The sequence below is a fragment of the Moschus berezovskii genome, chromosome 12 (assembly GCF_049115385.1).
Source record: "Moschus berezovskii isolate FMDL1 chromosome 12, NW_MosBer_1.0, whole genome shotgun sequence".
Classification (NCBI taxonomy): Eukaryota; Metazoa; Chordata; class Mammalia; order Artiodactyla; family Moschidae; genus Moschus; species Moschus berezovskii.
Genome location: NC_142471.1, coordinates 96,858,985 through 96,875,730, shown reverse-complemented (window position 1 = coordinate 96,875,730; position 16,746 = coordinate 96,858,985). Strand labels below are relative to the sequence as shown.

At 58.4% G+C, this 16,746-nt stretch overlaps 1 protein-coding gene across 2 annotated transcripts in view; it reads left to right on the top strand.

The window, feature by feature from the left end:
- STK32C (serine/threonine kinase 32C) overlaps positions 1-16,746 on the top strand; it is a 74,036-nt gene that overhangs the window by 53,246 nt on the left and 4,044 nt on the right. For both annotated transcript variants that reach the window (XM_055424380.2, XM_088842441.1), the window contains exons 3-10: positions 8,255-8,406; positions 8,683-8,856; positions 9,587-9,624; positions 9,723-9,812; positions 10,544-10,647; positions 11,209-11,325; positions 12,421-12,546; positions 12,620-12,751. In XM_055424380.2, the coding sequence (XP_055280355.2) occupies positions 8,255-8,406; positions 8,683-8,856; positions 9,587-9,624; positions 9,723-9,812; positions 10,544-10,647; positions 11,209-11,325; positions 12,421-12,546; positions 12,620-12,751 (933 nt within the window). The remainder of the gene's footprint in view (positions 1-8,254; positions 8,407-8,682; positions 8,857-9,586; positions 9,625-9,722; positions 9,813-10,543; positions 10,648-11,208; positions 11,326-12,420; positions 12,547-12,619; positions 12,752-16,746) is intronic.

The following is a 16,746-nucleotide window of genomic DNA, read 5'->3' as shown; positions in this document are numbered from 1 at the left end:
CCAAATTCTCCCGGCCTCGACTTCCCGTCCTGAGGGTGAGGTTGTCCGCCTGGGGTGATCCCCCGGTTTCAGGACGGAAAGCGGAGGGCAGGTGCCCTCCTGACCCTGCTGTCTTGTGAGTGTTGTTGGCTAGAGATGGTTGTGACCAGAGAGCATATTTCAAGGTGAACCCCAACCCCGTTCCCACACACACACACACACACACTCACACACACTCACACACACACACACACTCACACACACACACTCACACACACACTCACACACTCACACACACTCACACACTCACACACACTCACACTCACACACACACACACACACACTCACACACACACACACACTCACACACACTCACACACTCACACACACTCACACACACTCACACTCACACACTCACACACACTCACACTCACACACACACTCACACTCACACACACACTCACACACACACACACACTCACTCACACACACTCACACACTCACACACTCACACACACTCACACACTCACACACACTCACACACTCACACACACTCACACACACACACACTCACACTCACACACTCACACACACACTCACTCACACACACACACACTCACACTCACACACTCACACACACACTCACACACACACACTCACACACACACTCACACACACACACACACACTCACACATACACACACACCCCCCAGGAAGAGTCACCGCTGTGAACCGTGTCTCCGTGAGTGATTTCTCAGTCCTGAGAGTAGGTCAGTATAGCTACACAGTCGCGTCTCACTTTAGGAGGTGGTGTTGGGAGGCTGGGCCCCCGGGTTGGGGTTGGGCCCCCACCGAAGGGAGGCTTCTGCGAGGTCTGAGCATCAGTGCTTAATGAGAGGCAGAGACAAAGGCAGAGTGAAGATTGGAGGTTAAGCCAACCGAAGACCAGGTCAGACCAGAGGACGGCCAGCTGGGGCGGCGGCCAGGAGGGGGACCTCTGGGCGCCCTGGCTGGGGGGCTGGGGCAGGCCCCGGCGGCTGCAGGGCGTTTCCTGGGCCGCGGTTGGGGCGTCTCTGGTGATGGTGCCGTGTGAGCTCTGAGGGCGCTGCCGCCACCCCGGCACAGATGTCCACATGCAGCCTGAGAGGGTTCACTGAGGGTTGAATGGAGCTGTTCCGCTTCAGCTGGTGAGGGAGCTTTCACGTCTCGTGATTCCACATCAGGAGGGTGGGAGACAGCTGGAAACGCGAGTTACGACAGAGACGCGCCCACCGACCCCCCACGAGGCGTGCTGTTCTCTCCTTACAGACATGCCCTTTCTTATTGAGGATAATCAAAGATTAATTTGCTTGCAAAACCAGTCTGGTCTCATTAAACATGACCTGATTATTGAGGTCAGTGCAACAAGAGCAGGTTGAACACGTAGGTCCTTTTAAGGTCCTTTTAAGTTCCTGCTTTGCTGGAACTTCTGTGAAGAATTCCTGAGCAGACTTTTAAAAGCCTCTTGAGTCTAGAAGCTAACTGACATCTCATCACCAGACTGTGCCTTTAATACTCACGAATTTGGGTGAGTTCCTCGCTTCTCAATGTCCCCAAGGTATCCTGAGATTCCCGGGACCTGCCAAGAAGTGATTGTAGACCTCTGCGACGTTGCAGACCCTGTAAGGCAGGCACCAGCCTGAGCTTCACAGGGCTTTACAAGCATTGCTCCATGAGGTCAGCCTTAGTTTCTGGTCCAGCCTGATTTGAATTGTCTGGAATTGTCGCTGCAAACGTCTTTGTCCTGAGCAGTTTCCCTGCACATCTACTGAGCAGTTTCCCTGCACATCTACTGAGCAGTTTCCCTGCACATGGCCGTCAAAGATAAAATAGTTGGTTGACGGTTTGGTTTGACAGTTGGGTTTCAATGCCGTAAATGCCAGATTGCAAACGACACTGGAAAATGATAACATGTCAGTCAGCAAATCCTTTGTGGGCACAGCCATCCCTCCCACCCGTCAAAGCCCAGGGTTTCCAAACTGTGGCTCATACCACACAGGTGGCGAGTCCCTCAGCACTCTTGGCGAGCGCTTGTTCTCGACTCTCTGGCTGAGATAGTCTCCTGCGCGCTCTTCCCAGTGTACCGTGCAATGCTCGAAGTTGGCAGAAAAATAAGACGGGCTCCTTCTAGTCCCCGCAAGGAAGTGGTTGTCTGATTCTTGATGAGCATATATTTTTTGAAACCTTTTTGCTGTTCGATGGTGGAGAACATGACATGGACAAAATTTTGGTACTTGGCACAGAATCCAGCCAAGTAATACAAGGGCTGAGCTTGTGACAGATCATTTCCACATAACCCAGACGTGTGCCCCAAGTTACGTACGCTCCCTTTATTGATAAGAAACAGCAGCATCCTTTGTCTGATCATTTGAATTCCAGGGAAATCTCAATTTTTAAGACCATAAGTTTACATCCAACATTAAATCCTGAATCCTTAATGGTTAGTCAACTTTAACAAAAGAAGTATCATCACTTTCTCTAAAACACCCAAATACACTGTAGTCATGAATCTACACCCATTAAATGAGTTCAGTTCTTTTTGGCCATGCCACAGGCATATAGGATCTTAGTTCCCAACTAGAGATCAAACCTGTTCCCCCTGCCCTGGAAGCGTGCAGTCCCAACCACTGGACCACCAGGGAAGTCCCTAGTTTTTGTATTTTTATTTTCACATTAAAATTCTTAAAAATTTTGCTGTTAATTTTCATGTTTCACTAAGTCTCTTTAAATGTCCCTCTTTTTATTATTTTATCTTCTATGGCAAAATTATATTATGGCCAATTGTCTCTGCTTGGCAGCAGAAATTCTCATGGTGAAAAAACCCAGAAAACCACTACATCATTTTAAAATATGACATTCCAGCCAAAGTCTGGTAACATAACCAATGTTTTAAATTAAATAGGAGAACATATTCTGCTGACCTTATATAAATAGCTGTGTTTTCATGAAAACAGGATATTTAATAAGAGTTTCTGAATTTTAGAGGGAACAGAATGGGAGAGAAGATAAATGTCTCGGTTCTGTTTACAAAGGTGTAGTTTTCCAGATTGCTGAAAGCTAATAGCTTAAGAGAAGGAAAAATAATAAGCCTGGAAAGCAAACATGAAAGGACCAGCATTGCTTCAAACAAAAAGTCATAAAAATGATAATCATCTTCATGGGTTCGTGTCGTCCGTGTAACTCCTTCTTGTTTTCCTTGATCTCGGATTAGCAGTTTTAAGACCCATCAGGGGATGTCCCTGGTGGCCCACCTCAGTTCCCTCCCTGGTCGGGGACCTGAGACCCCACAGGGTGCTGGGCGGCTGAGCCCGCACCCCGCGGCTCGAGAGCCTCGCGCGGCAGCTGCTGACGCCTGCTCGCCCGGAGCCCGGGGCCTGCAGCAGGAGAGGCCCTGCGATGGGAAGCCGGGCGCTGCGCGGAAGACCCTGCGGGCCGCGGCTGAAGACCGACGCAGCCAAAAATAAATCTGAACGATAAGGTCCCGTCAGTTTTCCCACAGGAGGTGAGACAGGCTCACCGAGCTCAGTGGTGCGGTCTTGGTCACCAGAGGCCTGTATCCTAGCGTTTCTATCAGAGTCCTTCCATGAACTTGTTAAAGATGAAGGATTTGTGTCTGCAGTTCATTATAAAAGCTTTCAGGAAAGATCAGTAAAACAGTAACCATCTGTAAATGGCTGAAGACTGAAAAATAACTGTGGTCAAAGAACTGATGAGTTTATTGCAAAAATTGTGCAGTTGTGGAAGTTTGTTTCTCTCTGTTGCAATTAGAGGTGATAATCGGAATTATGGCCGACACAGGCGCTGTGAGGACGCTGGGGAATTTCCAGGCATTTGGTGTAACTCTGGACGCTTACATATAAGTAATACACACCCGTATAAACATAATTTAGGAACGACACACCACCAGTTTTTATTTGACAATTTTTTCTATGTAACTTATCAAATAAGCGTAGTTAGTTTAATATTTCTGTTTTTATAAGGTGAGATAACAAATCTTTTGAGATTCTCTAGGGTTCCTCTTGAAAATCCCAAAGCTAGTTAGACGTCAAAGAGACCCTATTTTATGTTTGATTTTGGAAAGTTTGTAAAAAATGTCAAAGGGTTGAAAATATGATGAAATAATATTGCAGGCCATTGTGAAACAATATTTAGCCATTGAACCAAAGTGATAAAGATTCTAAAGGCAAAGTCACATATTTGAGGAAAAAGAAAGCTTAGTTCTTTCAATATTGAGAAGACACAGTTTTTCTAAGTAATCAAACACCTGATAAAGACAGCATGAGGCTCGGGAAGGTGTTTGGACAAGACGCAGAATCTTTGTTTTGTAGGCAGGTTACTTGGAAGGTAGAGAAAAACCTCAGATCTCTTTTTTATAAGCACCCTTTTGTGTCCTCCTATGGGAAGGCTGGATTTAAAAGAAGACATGCGGTATCAAGCCTGTTCCTAGGACTGGAGAAATAAGCACCTCCATAAATTATTTCTGAAACTCTCAGGAATATAGAAACCGATCCAAACGTTTTTCGAGCTCGTGTGACCTGGGATGATCTTTGGTAAATGAAAGCTAACCCTGCTTTTACGTTTATGCCTCTGTTTTACTTCTGACTGTGCGGGGGCTGCGCTGCTGTGCGGGCTTCTCTCTGGTTTGGGGTGTGGGCTCTCGCTGAGGCGGCCTCTCTTGCTATGGAGCGCGGGCTTCACGGCGCACCCTCAGTGGTTGTGGCCCACGGCTTAGCTGACCTGCGGCGTGAGGAATCTTCCGGACCAGGGACTGAACCGGTGACCCTCACATTGCAAGGCAGATTCTTGACCAGTGGACCACCAGGGAAGCCCAGTTCAGTTCAGTTGCTCAGTCGTGTCCGACTCTTTGAGGCCCCATGGACTGCAGCACGCCTGGCTTCCCTGTCCATCACCAACTGCCAGAGCCTACTCAAACTCATGTCCATCGAGTCGGTGATGCCATCCAGCCATCTCATCCTCTGTCGTCCCCTTCTCCTCCTGCCTTCAATCTTTCCCAGCATCAGGGGCTTTTCCAATGAGTCAGTTCTTCACATCAGGTAACCAAAGTATTGGAGTTTGAGCTTCAACATCAGTCCTTCCAATGAATATTCAGGACTCATTTCCTTTAGGATGGACTGGTAGGATCTCCTTGCAGTCCACGGGACTCTCAAGAGTCTTCTCCGACACCACAGTTCAAAAGCATCCATTCTTCAGCGCCCAACCAGGGAAACCCAATAAACGCAAAATCTTTAAATGAATACCTCCTCTAATGTGACTCTAAACCAATGAGCTTAAAACCCACCAGCCTTTTGTGACTTCACCATCCCCAGAGAAAGCACAAGAGATGCAGGCCTCCCCGAGATCCAGGGCTTCTCCCAGGTCAGTCCAGGAGAGCAGAGACCGCCGGGGGACAGGGAGTCACATGCAGCACAGTCTGTCCTGAGTCTGTGCTGCTGGGCGGGCCACGCTGGAGGCTTCCCAGCTCAAGCACAGGGGTGGGGGACCCAACCGGCACAGGCTGTGTGGCTCCAGATGGCCCGCGTCACACGAGCGCTCCGGGCTGGTGTGCATCAGCGGGTGACCAGCGGGCCCACCCCCCCCCAGGGAGAGGCACATTCGCAGACCAGCTCTAATGCGTATCTCCCTCCCACTAGGCTGTACCGGATGGGAAGAGCCAGGGAACAGCTCTGCCTTCCTCTCCCGAGGGCTCCGCATGGAGACCCCGCCGCGCTGGGTGGCTCCCAGACCCCCTCTGCAGGCTCCCCTGCTCTCACGCCCCTTTTGTGCGCTCCAGAAACCCCTGGGAGGCAAGATCTGACCTCTGCACTCTTGGGGTTTGGCTAGAATTCAACATTCAGAACACAGAGCCCAAAGATTCAGGAGGCCTGGGTCCCGCTCACGCTGCATCCGTCCCTGTCTCCCTCTGGCTCGAAGGAGCCCCGAGCTGCGGCGCTGGGGCCCTCGGAGCGGACGGTGCTCGGCCCAGCCTCCAGCATCCCTTCTGGGGAGAAGACGGTGTGTCACAGCTGTGTCACAGCCCCGGGCAAGAAGGACCTCCCCAGAGCTGAGCGTCTAGGCCCTGCCCTGGTGGCCGCGGGTGTGCGTGGGGCTGCCAGGTGGGGGGAGAGGACTCCTGGCCTCTGTGCGCCGATGGGCACTGAGGTCCCCGCCGCAGGCACTGGTTTCTCCTCCTCCCCACGCTGGGAGCGCGGGCTGCTCTGGGGACACCTGGCTGCACCTCCCGGGGACCACGGACGGTAGCGCTTCCTGAACCGAATGGAGCCTCAGCCGGAGAAGGGCCTCGGAGCTGAAACTGGGGCGGGGGCCAGCTGCTCTTCACTCCATTTACCATTATTTTAATTTAGAATATTCCAACTGGCTTTCAAAGCAACAGTGTTAAAAGCGATCTAGAAAATGTGGCAAGTTAAGGGAAAAAAATCTCCATCCCAAGACAGTGCTGCTTCCTGCCCCTCCGCATGGCAGCCCCACGCGCCCACCACCACCTCCCGCTCTTGGGGCAGGCCTGGCGCTCAGCACACGCGCCCTGCTGGCCCTGTGGGGTGCAGGGCCCCTCACCGGGCAGGACCGAGGATGCTGAGGCCAAGAGCAGCCCAGGGCGCCCTCTGGGTCCACAGACCTCAGTCCCCAGAGGTCCCCTTCTGTCCCCAGGCCCCCAGTGGGCAGCTGGGGGATCTCTGGTGCCAGAATCTCACTGCACCCGAACGATTAGGCTGAGTGGAGGGTCCGGGGCTGTGAGCCCCACTTGGTGATGGAGGTGCTGCCTGGCTGCACCCGCACCCTCGGGAGTGGTGTCCACGGAGTGGTGGCGTGGCTGGCCTGTGTGATCAGCAGCCGGCTGGCGGCCAGAGCAGGGTCTGATGTTACTCTGGGATGCGTTGTTTCTGCGTCTGTCTGAGAGGGAGCTGGGGCCTGGCGTCTAAGCAGTGCCAGGATCTCACTTGCGTTTCTGGCTCACGTCTGCACCGCAGGCCCAGTCTCGTGCCCTGGTTGGCGGCCTGCGAAGGCAGCGCCTGTCCGCCAGGTCTCCCAGCTCCAGGCCAAGGGTGGGATGGACTGGTGTTTCACACTTGAAAGGGCCCAGGGACCTTTCCCCACAGCTGGGGTAGGGCAGCTCTTTAGGCTGCCCGGGGGAATCCGCAGGAGCATGGCCACTGGCCCCAGGGGTGGCTCTGGTCTTCAGACCTCCCGGGGGCCCGGCCAGGCTAACGGTCATGGAACGGGCCTTTGTCCTCTGAAGCTCTGGGGTCCGTCTTCCATGGCCTCAGCCAGGAGCCCCCGTTAGCAGCCCACCTGCCCCTCCGGTGATCTGGCTTCCAGCTGGTGTGGCTGCACTCTGTCCAACCAGTCATGGACCCACCATTGCCGGGTCACTGGCTGCTGTCTGTCAGTCTGCGTTCCTGGGTGACATTCTCTGGCCGGGCCAGGAACACAGAGACGCGTAGAGGAAAGCACTTGAAGTCAGGCCCCTGCCGTCCCCAGGCAGACCCGGCTGGGCGTCACCACGCCAGGCAGCCTCCAGGGAGAGCGCCCCAGCCCTCCCAAGGGGCCACTTTGCTGAAAGGAGCGGAAAGATTCAGGAAGACTCATTGTCCTCAGATGGGTGTTCTCCTGGGTAGGAGGGACCTTTAGGAGCCTTGTGGTGTGGCCACCTGCCCTGGCTTCTCTCCCGGCCTGGGTTCCAGCAGGGCTGGGAAGGCTCGGTGACAGGCTGCCCGTCACGGCCCTGGCCCTTGGAAGGCAGTGTTTCGTGGCAGAGTGGACGGTGCTGTCTAGTAACCCGACCCCCGTCTGGGTCCCTTAGGGCGCCTGGAGCACTGGGTGACCACGTTCACTTCCAGCGGCTGCTATAACAAGTGACCACATGCTGAGTGGCTTAAGACAATAGACGTTTATTCCTGCGTTGCTGAGGGCCAGAGCCCCAGCCTCAGTTTATCTGGGCTGAAGTCAAGGGCCCTGCAGGGCTGTGCTCCCTCGGAGACTGGAGGGGCAAGTTGGTCCCTCTCGCCCCCGCCCTCGCGTCCCCGAGCTGCAGCCCCTCCAGGCGTCACGCTTCCTTCTGCGTGGACCGGACCGTGTCCCCTGGCCCCAGGGCGAGGGGACAGGTGCCCCAGCTGCAGCCCGCACAGGAGATGCGTCCCTCCAGAGAGAATCCGGCGGTTTCTGTCGTGCCTGCCGGGCGCCGGGCTGGCGGCCAGGCTGACGCGCGCTCCGCTGCCAGGTGTGCATCGTGCAGAAGCGGGACACGGCGAAGATGTACGCCATGAAGTACGTGAACAAGCAGCAGTGCGTCGAGCGGGGTGAGGTCCGCAACGTGTTCCGGGAGCTGGAGATCCTGCAGGAGCTCGAGCACGTCTTCCTGGTGAACCTCTGGTGAGAGGGCTGGGGGCCCTCTCCTGCCCCGGGTGCCCTCCCCCGACCCTTCCCCCTCACAGCGCCCCCGGGCCAGCAGCCGTCCAAGTGTCCCCACACACACACAGACACGCACGCACGCGTGGACCACCAGCATCTCCAGCGTCATCACTGGGAGTGTCCAGCGGGGCACAGCCTTGGGTCCAGGGCCCTTGCACAGGGGGCTGGTCAGATGTGGCCGGAGCCGTGACTCCAGTCGTCCGGCCGAGCGTGTGCCAGGTGCCCTTGTGCCCTCAGGTACTCCTTCCAGGACGAGGAGGACATGTTCATGGTGGTGGACCTCCTGCTGGGGGGGGATCTGCGGTACCACCTGCAGCAGAACGTCCAGTTCTCGGAGGACACGGTGAGGCTGTACATCTGCGAGATGGCGCTGGCCCTCGACTACCTGCGCAGCCAGCACATCATCCACAGGTGCGTGCACTCCTGTCGGGGGGCGGCCGTCCTCACAGGACCCCGAGGGCGCCTCGTGCTCTGCCCTGCCCTTGCCCGCACACCTGCCCCAGACGTGGCACCCTGGCCCACAAGCACCGGCTCCCGGCCAGCCCTCAGCTGTACATATGAGGTACCCCTGGGGCGGGTCATGTCTGCCCAGGTGAGGCCGGCCACAGGTGGCCGGTGCCTTCATTGGTGAGAGGCCGCCTTCACCTGCTCTGGTCAGTGCAGGATTCCTGCCCCTGCCCCGCCGGTGCCCTTGGCCCATCTGCCATGTCCTGGGAACATCCAAATTAGTTTTAGCATCTGAAGGCTGGTGAACCAGGAAGGTAAAGCTGCGACCACAGGATTAAACACAAAATCCCACGTGGTGTAAAGTGTGGCAGACGTGATTTCTGCAGCTCTTCCGGGGGACGCTGATTTGGTCATGGTTCAGGCATGAACGCTTCCTGACTGAGTGCCAGGAGGTCAGGAGGCCAGGCTCGGCCTCAGGCAGACCCGGGGCTCTGAGAGGCCCTCACCAGGGGTCCAGGCGAGGGGGTTCTGCTTCCGTGTTCTGGGCTCTGGCACCCTCCCTGACCAGTGCTGGGCGCTCTCCCACTGTGGCCCCAGCAGAGGAGGGGCTGGGCTCCTGGGGTCCCGCTCGTGGGAACCCCCTGCCCCGCTGGGATTTCTGGCCTCACCTCCCCGCTCCCTGCTCCTTCCACAGAGACGTGAAGCCTGACAACATTCTCTTGGATGAGCGAGGTGAGCCGCGGCCGTGAGCAGCCAAAGCCTCGGAGGGAGGGTGCCCCACCCGCAGGACATGTCCCCTCGGACAGTCGCACTGTCCTCTGTCGTCACAGGACACGCGCACCTGACCGACTTCAACATCGCCACCATCATAAAGGACGGTGAGAGGGCGACCGCCCTGGCCGGGACCAAGCCGTACATGGGTGAGCTCGCCCCGCCCGGCCCGCCGGCTGGCCTTCCACCCTGGCCTGTGCTGGGGAGGTCAGGTCCCTTCCCCAAAGCTGCAGCAGCAGGTGACACGTCAGGCTGCTTGACCCGTGCAGGGGATTGTAAGTGATGGATGTGCGCTGTGGGTCTGATCACGAGAGCGTGCTCAGCCAGGGGCCTCCCCCAGGTGGCGCTAGCAGTAAAGAACCTGCCTCCCATTGCAGAAGACATAAGAGAGGCGGGTTCGATTCCTGGGTCAGGAAGATCCCCTGGGGGAGGGCACAGCAACCCACTCCACTGTTCTTGCTTGGAGAATCCCACGGACAGAGGAGCCTGGCGGGCGGTAGTCCGTGGGGTCGCAGAGAGTCAAACACGACTGAAGTGACTTAGCACACACACCCACCTCCCTCATCAGGATGCAGACCTGGAATTGAACCAAGCGGCCCATGGAAAAGGACAGGTTGACCACTAAGGGCTGCTTCCCAGTCCAGCTTTTACCACAGCCTGGTCTCTGATCCTGGCCAAGGTTCCAGCCCTGGACCTCTGGTCATGGGGGCTGGGGTCACAGGGGTAGGGGTCACTGGGGTCAGGGTCACGGGGACTGTGGTCACGGGCCCTGCAGTCACTGGGACTATGGTCCTCGGGGACTGTGGTCCTCAGGGGCTGGGGTCGGGATCATGGGGATTGCCGTTTGGGGATGCTCAGCTGCTCTTGCCTTCCTGGAAAGCTCCGGAGATCTTCCAGTCTTTCGTCAATGGTGGGACCGGCTACTCCTTCGAGGTGGACTGGTGGTCAGTGGGGGTGATGGCCTATGAGCTGCTGCGAGGATGGGTACGGAGCTCCTGTGACCCGTGGGCCAGGGCCCCAGACCCCCAGGGATGGCCCAGAGAGCTGAGGCTGCTCCCACCCCCAGGGTTCAGGGATGCCCATGCTCCCCGTTAGTGAGGCGGCACGCTGGAGGGGGCTGGGTGGGCAGAAGACCCTCCCGCAAGGCTGCACCCTGCCCCCGAGCTTCCCTTGAGGTTCCTAGGTGGTGGGTCGTTCCTAGGCAGTGGGTCCCTCTGCCCTCCCTGCAGTGGCTGTGGCTCAGTGAGTCCTGGAGCCCAGGAGGCCGGAGCCTCGTCAGGCCCCCAGCTGCCCTTCCCATCCCCTCGTGGGGGCCCCAAAGCACGGCACCCTCAGACGGCCACCCCCTCTGCCCACTACGGGGAGGTACAGGGACGCTGTGCTTCCCTCCCAGCCTGCGGGCGGCCTCTCTGGTCGCTTCCCTGGCTGAGGTGCAGGCTTCCCGGGCTCTTCCCTGGGGCTGCCCTGGGATGAGGTTAAGGGTGGGGTGGGGTGCCCTCGCGTTATGGGGGAGGCTCCTGCTGCAGCCCCGCCTCCCCTGCCCAGAGGCCCTACGACATCCACTCGAGCAGCGCCGTGGAGTCGCTGGTGCAGTTGTTCAGCACCGTGAGTGTCCAGTACGTGCCCGCCTGGTCCAAAGAGACGGTGGCCCTGCTGCGCAAGGTGATTGCCCGCCCCACCCAGAGCACAGGCCTGCCGGACTCGGGGCGGCCGGACACGGGGGCGGGGCGATCGGACATGGGGGCGGGGCAGGTAGCCTGGCGAGCCTGGCTGGACACGGGCCAGGGGCCGCTTCTGGCATCCTGGGCGCGTGTCCGTCTCTGCCCCGGCTCCCCGCCTGTCCTGGCCTCGGGCTCCTCATTTCGTTGTCACGGCTCAGCCTGTCTGAGCTCTGGCACGGCTGTCAGTCCTTATCACCTAATCGAAACTTCGCGCCGCTTCCATCACTGACGCCCCAGCTCGGGGCAGGTCACCCCAGCATGTGTCGGGAAGGCGGCCGGGGCCTGGTCCCACTCGTCCTGTCGGAGGTGGGCGGTCACTGTCCACTGTCAATGGCCTGGCCAGCCCCCTCACCAGAAGCAAGCAGAAAAGACCCCAGACCCCCTTGCCTGTCCCAGCCTTGAGCACACGTCCACAGCAGTCCCGGAGACTCAGCCCGTAGAAACCTGAGGCGGTGGTGCTGCTGCTGACGTTCCGCTCCCGGGGTCCAGGGCTGGGCTGGGGTCACCCCCCAGCCGGCCAGCCAGCTCCCTCCTCGGAGCGGTGCGCCTCAAACACACTGTGCCCCGAGGCCTCAGGACAAGTGAGGAGGGGCATGCTGGACACGCGTGGCCCAGAGGGCAGGTCCTGGCCAGTGCCCAGAGACTCCTGGCCCTGGGAGTGTGGCCAAGCACCTGGAGGCCTCCCGCCCCCGAGAGGGGCTCTTAACCAGCCTTCACCGCATTCCACTGTGTCCACACAGGCCCAGGTGACTCTCAGGGGGCACCATGGCCCCCAGAGGCCCAGGTGGGGGTGGGGAGGATCCACACGCCTCTCTGGGGAAGCCTCGGCTGGGGTCTCCGGTGCTCCCCCTGGAAGGGGCGACTGTGATGGTAGCCAGTCCCGCAGGGCCACCCTGGGCCCATGAGCGTTAGTCCCGACCTGTCACGTTGCTGAGCTGCTTACTGAGAGCAGTGAGCCAGGCTGTAGCAGCCGCCTGCTGGTGGGTCCGGGGAGACGAGACCTGTGCTGGGGCCACTGACCAGGGCCTTGTTCCAGCTGCTCACCGTGAACCCCAAGCACCGAGTGTCCAGCCTGCAGGACGTGCGGGCGGCCCCCGCTCTGGCTGGCGTGCTGTGGGCCGAGCTGAGTGAGAAGAAGGTGGAGCCCGGCTTTGTGCCCAACGTAAGCCCACAGGCCCGGGGTGGCTGGGGCGGGTGAGGGCGGCAGGGCACTGGCTCAGCACCATCCTCCACAGAAAGGCCGCCTGCACTGCGACCCCACCTTTGAGCTGGAGGAGATGATCCTGGAGTCGCGGCCACTGCACAAGAAGAAGAAGCGTCTAGCCAAGAGCAGATCCCGGGATAGCAGCAGGGACAGCTGCCCATCGGTGAGCACGGCCTGGCACCCGGCTGCCTCTGCTCTGGCCTCTCACCACCTCCTCTGTGGTGGGGGGACAGGCGCCCTCCTGCCTGCCCAGCTCTGGAGGGTCACATGGGGCCAGGCTCTGCCTCCATGGTCTCGGGGTCATTTCCCTGCGTGTGTGTGCACTTGTGTGTGCATGTGTATGTGTACATGTTTGTGTGTGCACTCGTGTGCGCAGGTGTGCATGTGTGTGAGTACACGTGTGTGTGCGCATGTGCGTATGAGTGCACGTGTGTGTATTGTGTGTGCGTGAGTGCACGTGAGTGTGTGCATGTGTGTGCATGTGTGAGTACACTCGCGTGTGCATGTTTGTATGTGCATATGTGCGTGTGTGCATCTTCCTGGCCATGTCTGTGCACTTCTGTATGTGTGTGTGTGAGTGCACGAGTGTGTGTGCATGTGTGTGTGTATTGTGTGTGCGTGAGTGCACGAGTGTGTGCGCATGTGTGTGTGTGTATTGTGTGTGCGTGAGTGCACGTGAGTGTGTGCATGTGTGTGCATGTGAGTGCACTCGCGTGTATGTGCGTTTACACCTGTATATGTGTCTACCTCTTCTCATGAGGACTCCGCTCACACTGGGTGGGACCCCGAGTCCAGGGTGACCACCCCATTCACTTGACTGATGGCATCTGGAGACTTCGTTTCACATTCCTAGGAATGGGGTCAGGACCCCACCCCGGAGACACGGTGTAACGCGTCGCAGCCCCCACAGTCCTGCCCTTGGAAGTAGGGGTTCCCCCGGGAGCAGGGGATCCAGCCTGGGCCTGTCCCCAGGATCCGGCTGGTGTTCACAGGACAACTAGGGCTGCAGCAGTGGATGGCGGGGTCAAAGCGGTGACACTAAGCCCACCACCGTCCGCCTGCCCCTGGGCCCGGCGGAGCCTATGAGGGCACCCTGGGGAGCGGCTCTCACACCTGGGGGGCCCTGTGCGGCCCCATGCCTGGGTCCTGGGCAGAGATGGGCGCCAGCTCCTCCTCGCCGCAGGGGCCTCCCTGGAAGCCTTGGCTCCTCAGGGAACAGGTAGGTGGGCTCCCATCCCCTCCCCGTTCGGTGGGCTGCTGACGGCGGCCCCTGGTGTCCAGCAGGGGCACTGCAGGCTGGTCCAGCTGTATTTATTTATTATGGCTCTAGGAAGTGAGGTGAAGTCGCTCAGTCATGTAACTCTTTGAAACCCCATGGACTGTAGCCCACCAGGCTCCTCTGTTCATGGGATTCTCCAGGTGAGAATACTGGAGTGGGCTGCCATTTCCTCCTCCAGGGGATCTTCCCGACCCAGGGATCAAACCCAGGTCTCCCACACTGCAGGCAGACTCTCTACCGTCTGAGCCACCAGGGAATTCCTATTGGGTCTTAAAGTTACCTGGTGCCTCAATGGTACAGAATCTGCCTGCAATGCAGGATACTAGGGTTTGATGCCTGGGTTGGGAAGAACCCCTAGAGGAAGGCATGGCAACCCACTCCGGTATTGTCACCTGGAGAATCTCATGGACACAGGAGCCTGGTGGGTACAGCCCGTGGGGCCACACAGTCGGACACGACTGCAGGAGTGATACTTTATCACTGTGGGGTCTTATGTGCAACACTCATTTGTTGCAGCGTGTGGCATGTGGGATCTTAGTTTCTGACCAGGATTCGGACCTGCATTCCCTCATTAGAAGGTGGATTCTTAACCACTGGACAGTCACAGAAGTCCTTGGTCCAGCTTTTTTCTTGCTGTCAGGCTGGGAGTGATGGCTTAGAGTTCTTCATGTGAAAGAGTTGAAATCAACACTTCTTATTTCCACTTTTTACCGTTGACTGATAAGTGTGATTTATTTACATTTCTGCACACAAGTGCCTTAGAAAGATGACCTGCAAGCATCTTCTTCCGGGCTGTGGGCTCTCTCTTCAGGCCGGCACCGCCTGCAGCAGAGTCCGGTTCTGATGGCGTCCCATCTCTGTGTTTTCTCTGCTCGTGGGCTTTTGGTGTCATTTCCGGGACACCGTTGCCTCACTGGGCTCGCAGGGATGTACCCTTGTGTTTTGTTCTAAGTGTTTCGTAGTCTTCTCCCTTGTGCTTGAGGCTCGGGTCCGTCTTGAGTTAGTTTTATGCACAGTGTCAGGTGGGTCCGGTCTGACTGTTTTGCGTGTGGACGCGTGTCGTCCCAGTGCTGCTCGGGCTCATCTTTGCCCCATTGAATTGCTTGGCATCATTTTCAAAAATGAACTGACCGTGAACGGAGGGGCTTGCTTATGGACTTGCACTTCTAGCCCACTGATCCGTGTGTCTGTCCTGCTGGGTCCACCCTGCCTTGACGGGGCTCTGGTGAGTTCTTGGGTGAGCAAGTGTGGTCCTCCAAACTGTTCTAATTTTTCAAGACATTTCAGCTCCTATGGGTCCCTTGCATCCCCAGGGCATTCTGAAGGGCTCAGGAATTCTGTCTGAGCTGCTCAGCAGGTCATTTGTGACAGAGTTAAGGATTGGTGCCGGGTCTGCATGCCCAGGCCCTGTCACTGCCCACCTTGGGTGACATCTGGGGTCAGGCGCCTCGGGCACTGGCATTGATAGGGCCCGTGGGTGTCTGCCCTGAGGCCTGTGTGCCCGGAACAACCACTGGCACAGTGGTCAGGGGGTGGGGGGTGGGGTGGAAGCAAGGCTGAGTTTCAGCGGAGCCCAGGCAGAGCGGCCTGACCTGCAGGGACCTGAGTGTGGGTTATGCCCTGGGCCCAGCAGTCATCAGGAAGGAGCCCCAGAGGGTCATGCATTTCCGTGGCCTCCTGAGTCTGCATGGCAAAGGCTCCAAACGCCCGAGCAGGCCACGGAACCACACACGTGTGCCGCTAGGAGGAGAGGCGCTCCCGCGCTGGTCGGGCCACGCCCCAGAGCCCCGGCTGCCCGCACACGCGCACAGCACGCGCCTCGGGAAGGCGCGGCCTGGGGCGTGTCGCTGCCCACGCTGTCCGCGTCTAACGCCGCTGCGACCTCCGAGCGGCTCCTCTCGTCCTGGGAGAACCTGGTGAGGGAGGGTGCGAGACGGAGCCCAGCTCCTCCCCACCCGCCGACCCCCGGACGGCGGGCAGTCCTGCCCCCGTCGCCCGCCCCGGCCTTGCTTCCCTTCTCCTGCGCCTCCCTCGGTCTCCGGGCATCGGGGGTCACCTCCTGCCGTGACCTCGCCCCCGCCTCCGAGTAGCCCTTGCCTTCAGTCCAGCGCTGACTCAGGCCGGAATCTGTGCCCCTGCCCAGTCATCATCCGCACTGGCAGCGTTGATGACCCCGTTTAAGTTGAAAGTTCGGAAGTCGGTTTGCGTTTACTATCCCTCCCCTCCTGAACATCCCAGCTCAGCCTGTCTTGCTTTATACGGGCTCGGAGCACTCAGGTCAGCCGCCAGCCGGCAGAGTCATCCGACACAGAGCCTCGTTTATAACCCAGTGTTGACTTCATCGAACACTGACAGTGGAGAAGGGCGCGTCTGGGTCCGAGTGGCTGTCAGAGTGCCAGTTATTTGCCCTCGGGGTCGCGGGGCTGACCAGGAGATGCGGCTGCTGCCCAGCATCACATCGGAGGATCGGGTCCCAGAAAAGGTCCAGGTCACAATCTGAAGTGCCATCTCTGCTTTCTGCTTGCCACTTTGACACCCCTGTGAAGTCGAGAGACTCCAGCCGTGGTAGCTGGGGGCCGGCTCGATACTCAGTCCTCGGTGAGTGCAGACTGGTGCCTGCCCTCTGTGCTACGGGCGTCGGGAGGAGAGCCCTGTGAGGTTAGGGCTGCGTGGCGCAGCCGGTGGCCCTGTCGACCGGCTCTGGGAGAGCCCGAATCATGCTCCACGGGGGCACCTGGCCCACCCCTGGGTTGAGATCTCTCCCTTCTCCCCTTCCTGCCACAAGCCAGCTGGTCTCCGCAGGCCAGGCTCGTGAATTAAATGGAAAAACAACAGGAGTAGCATCCTCGGATCCGCGTTGTGCCGTGCCGTGCCGTGCT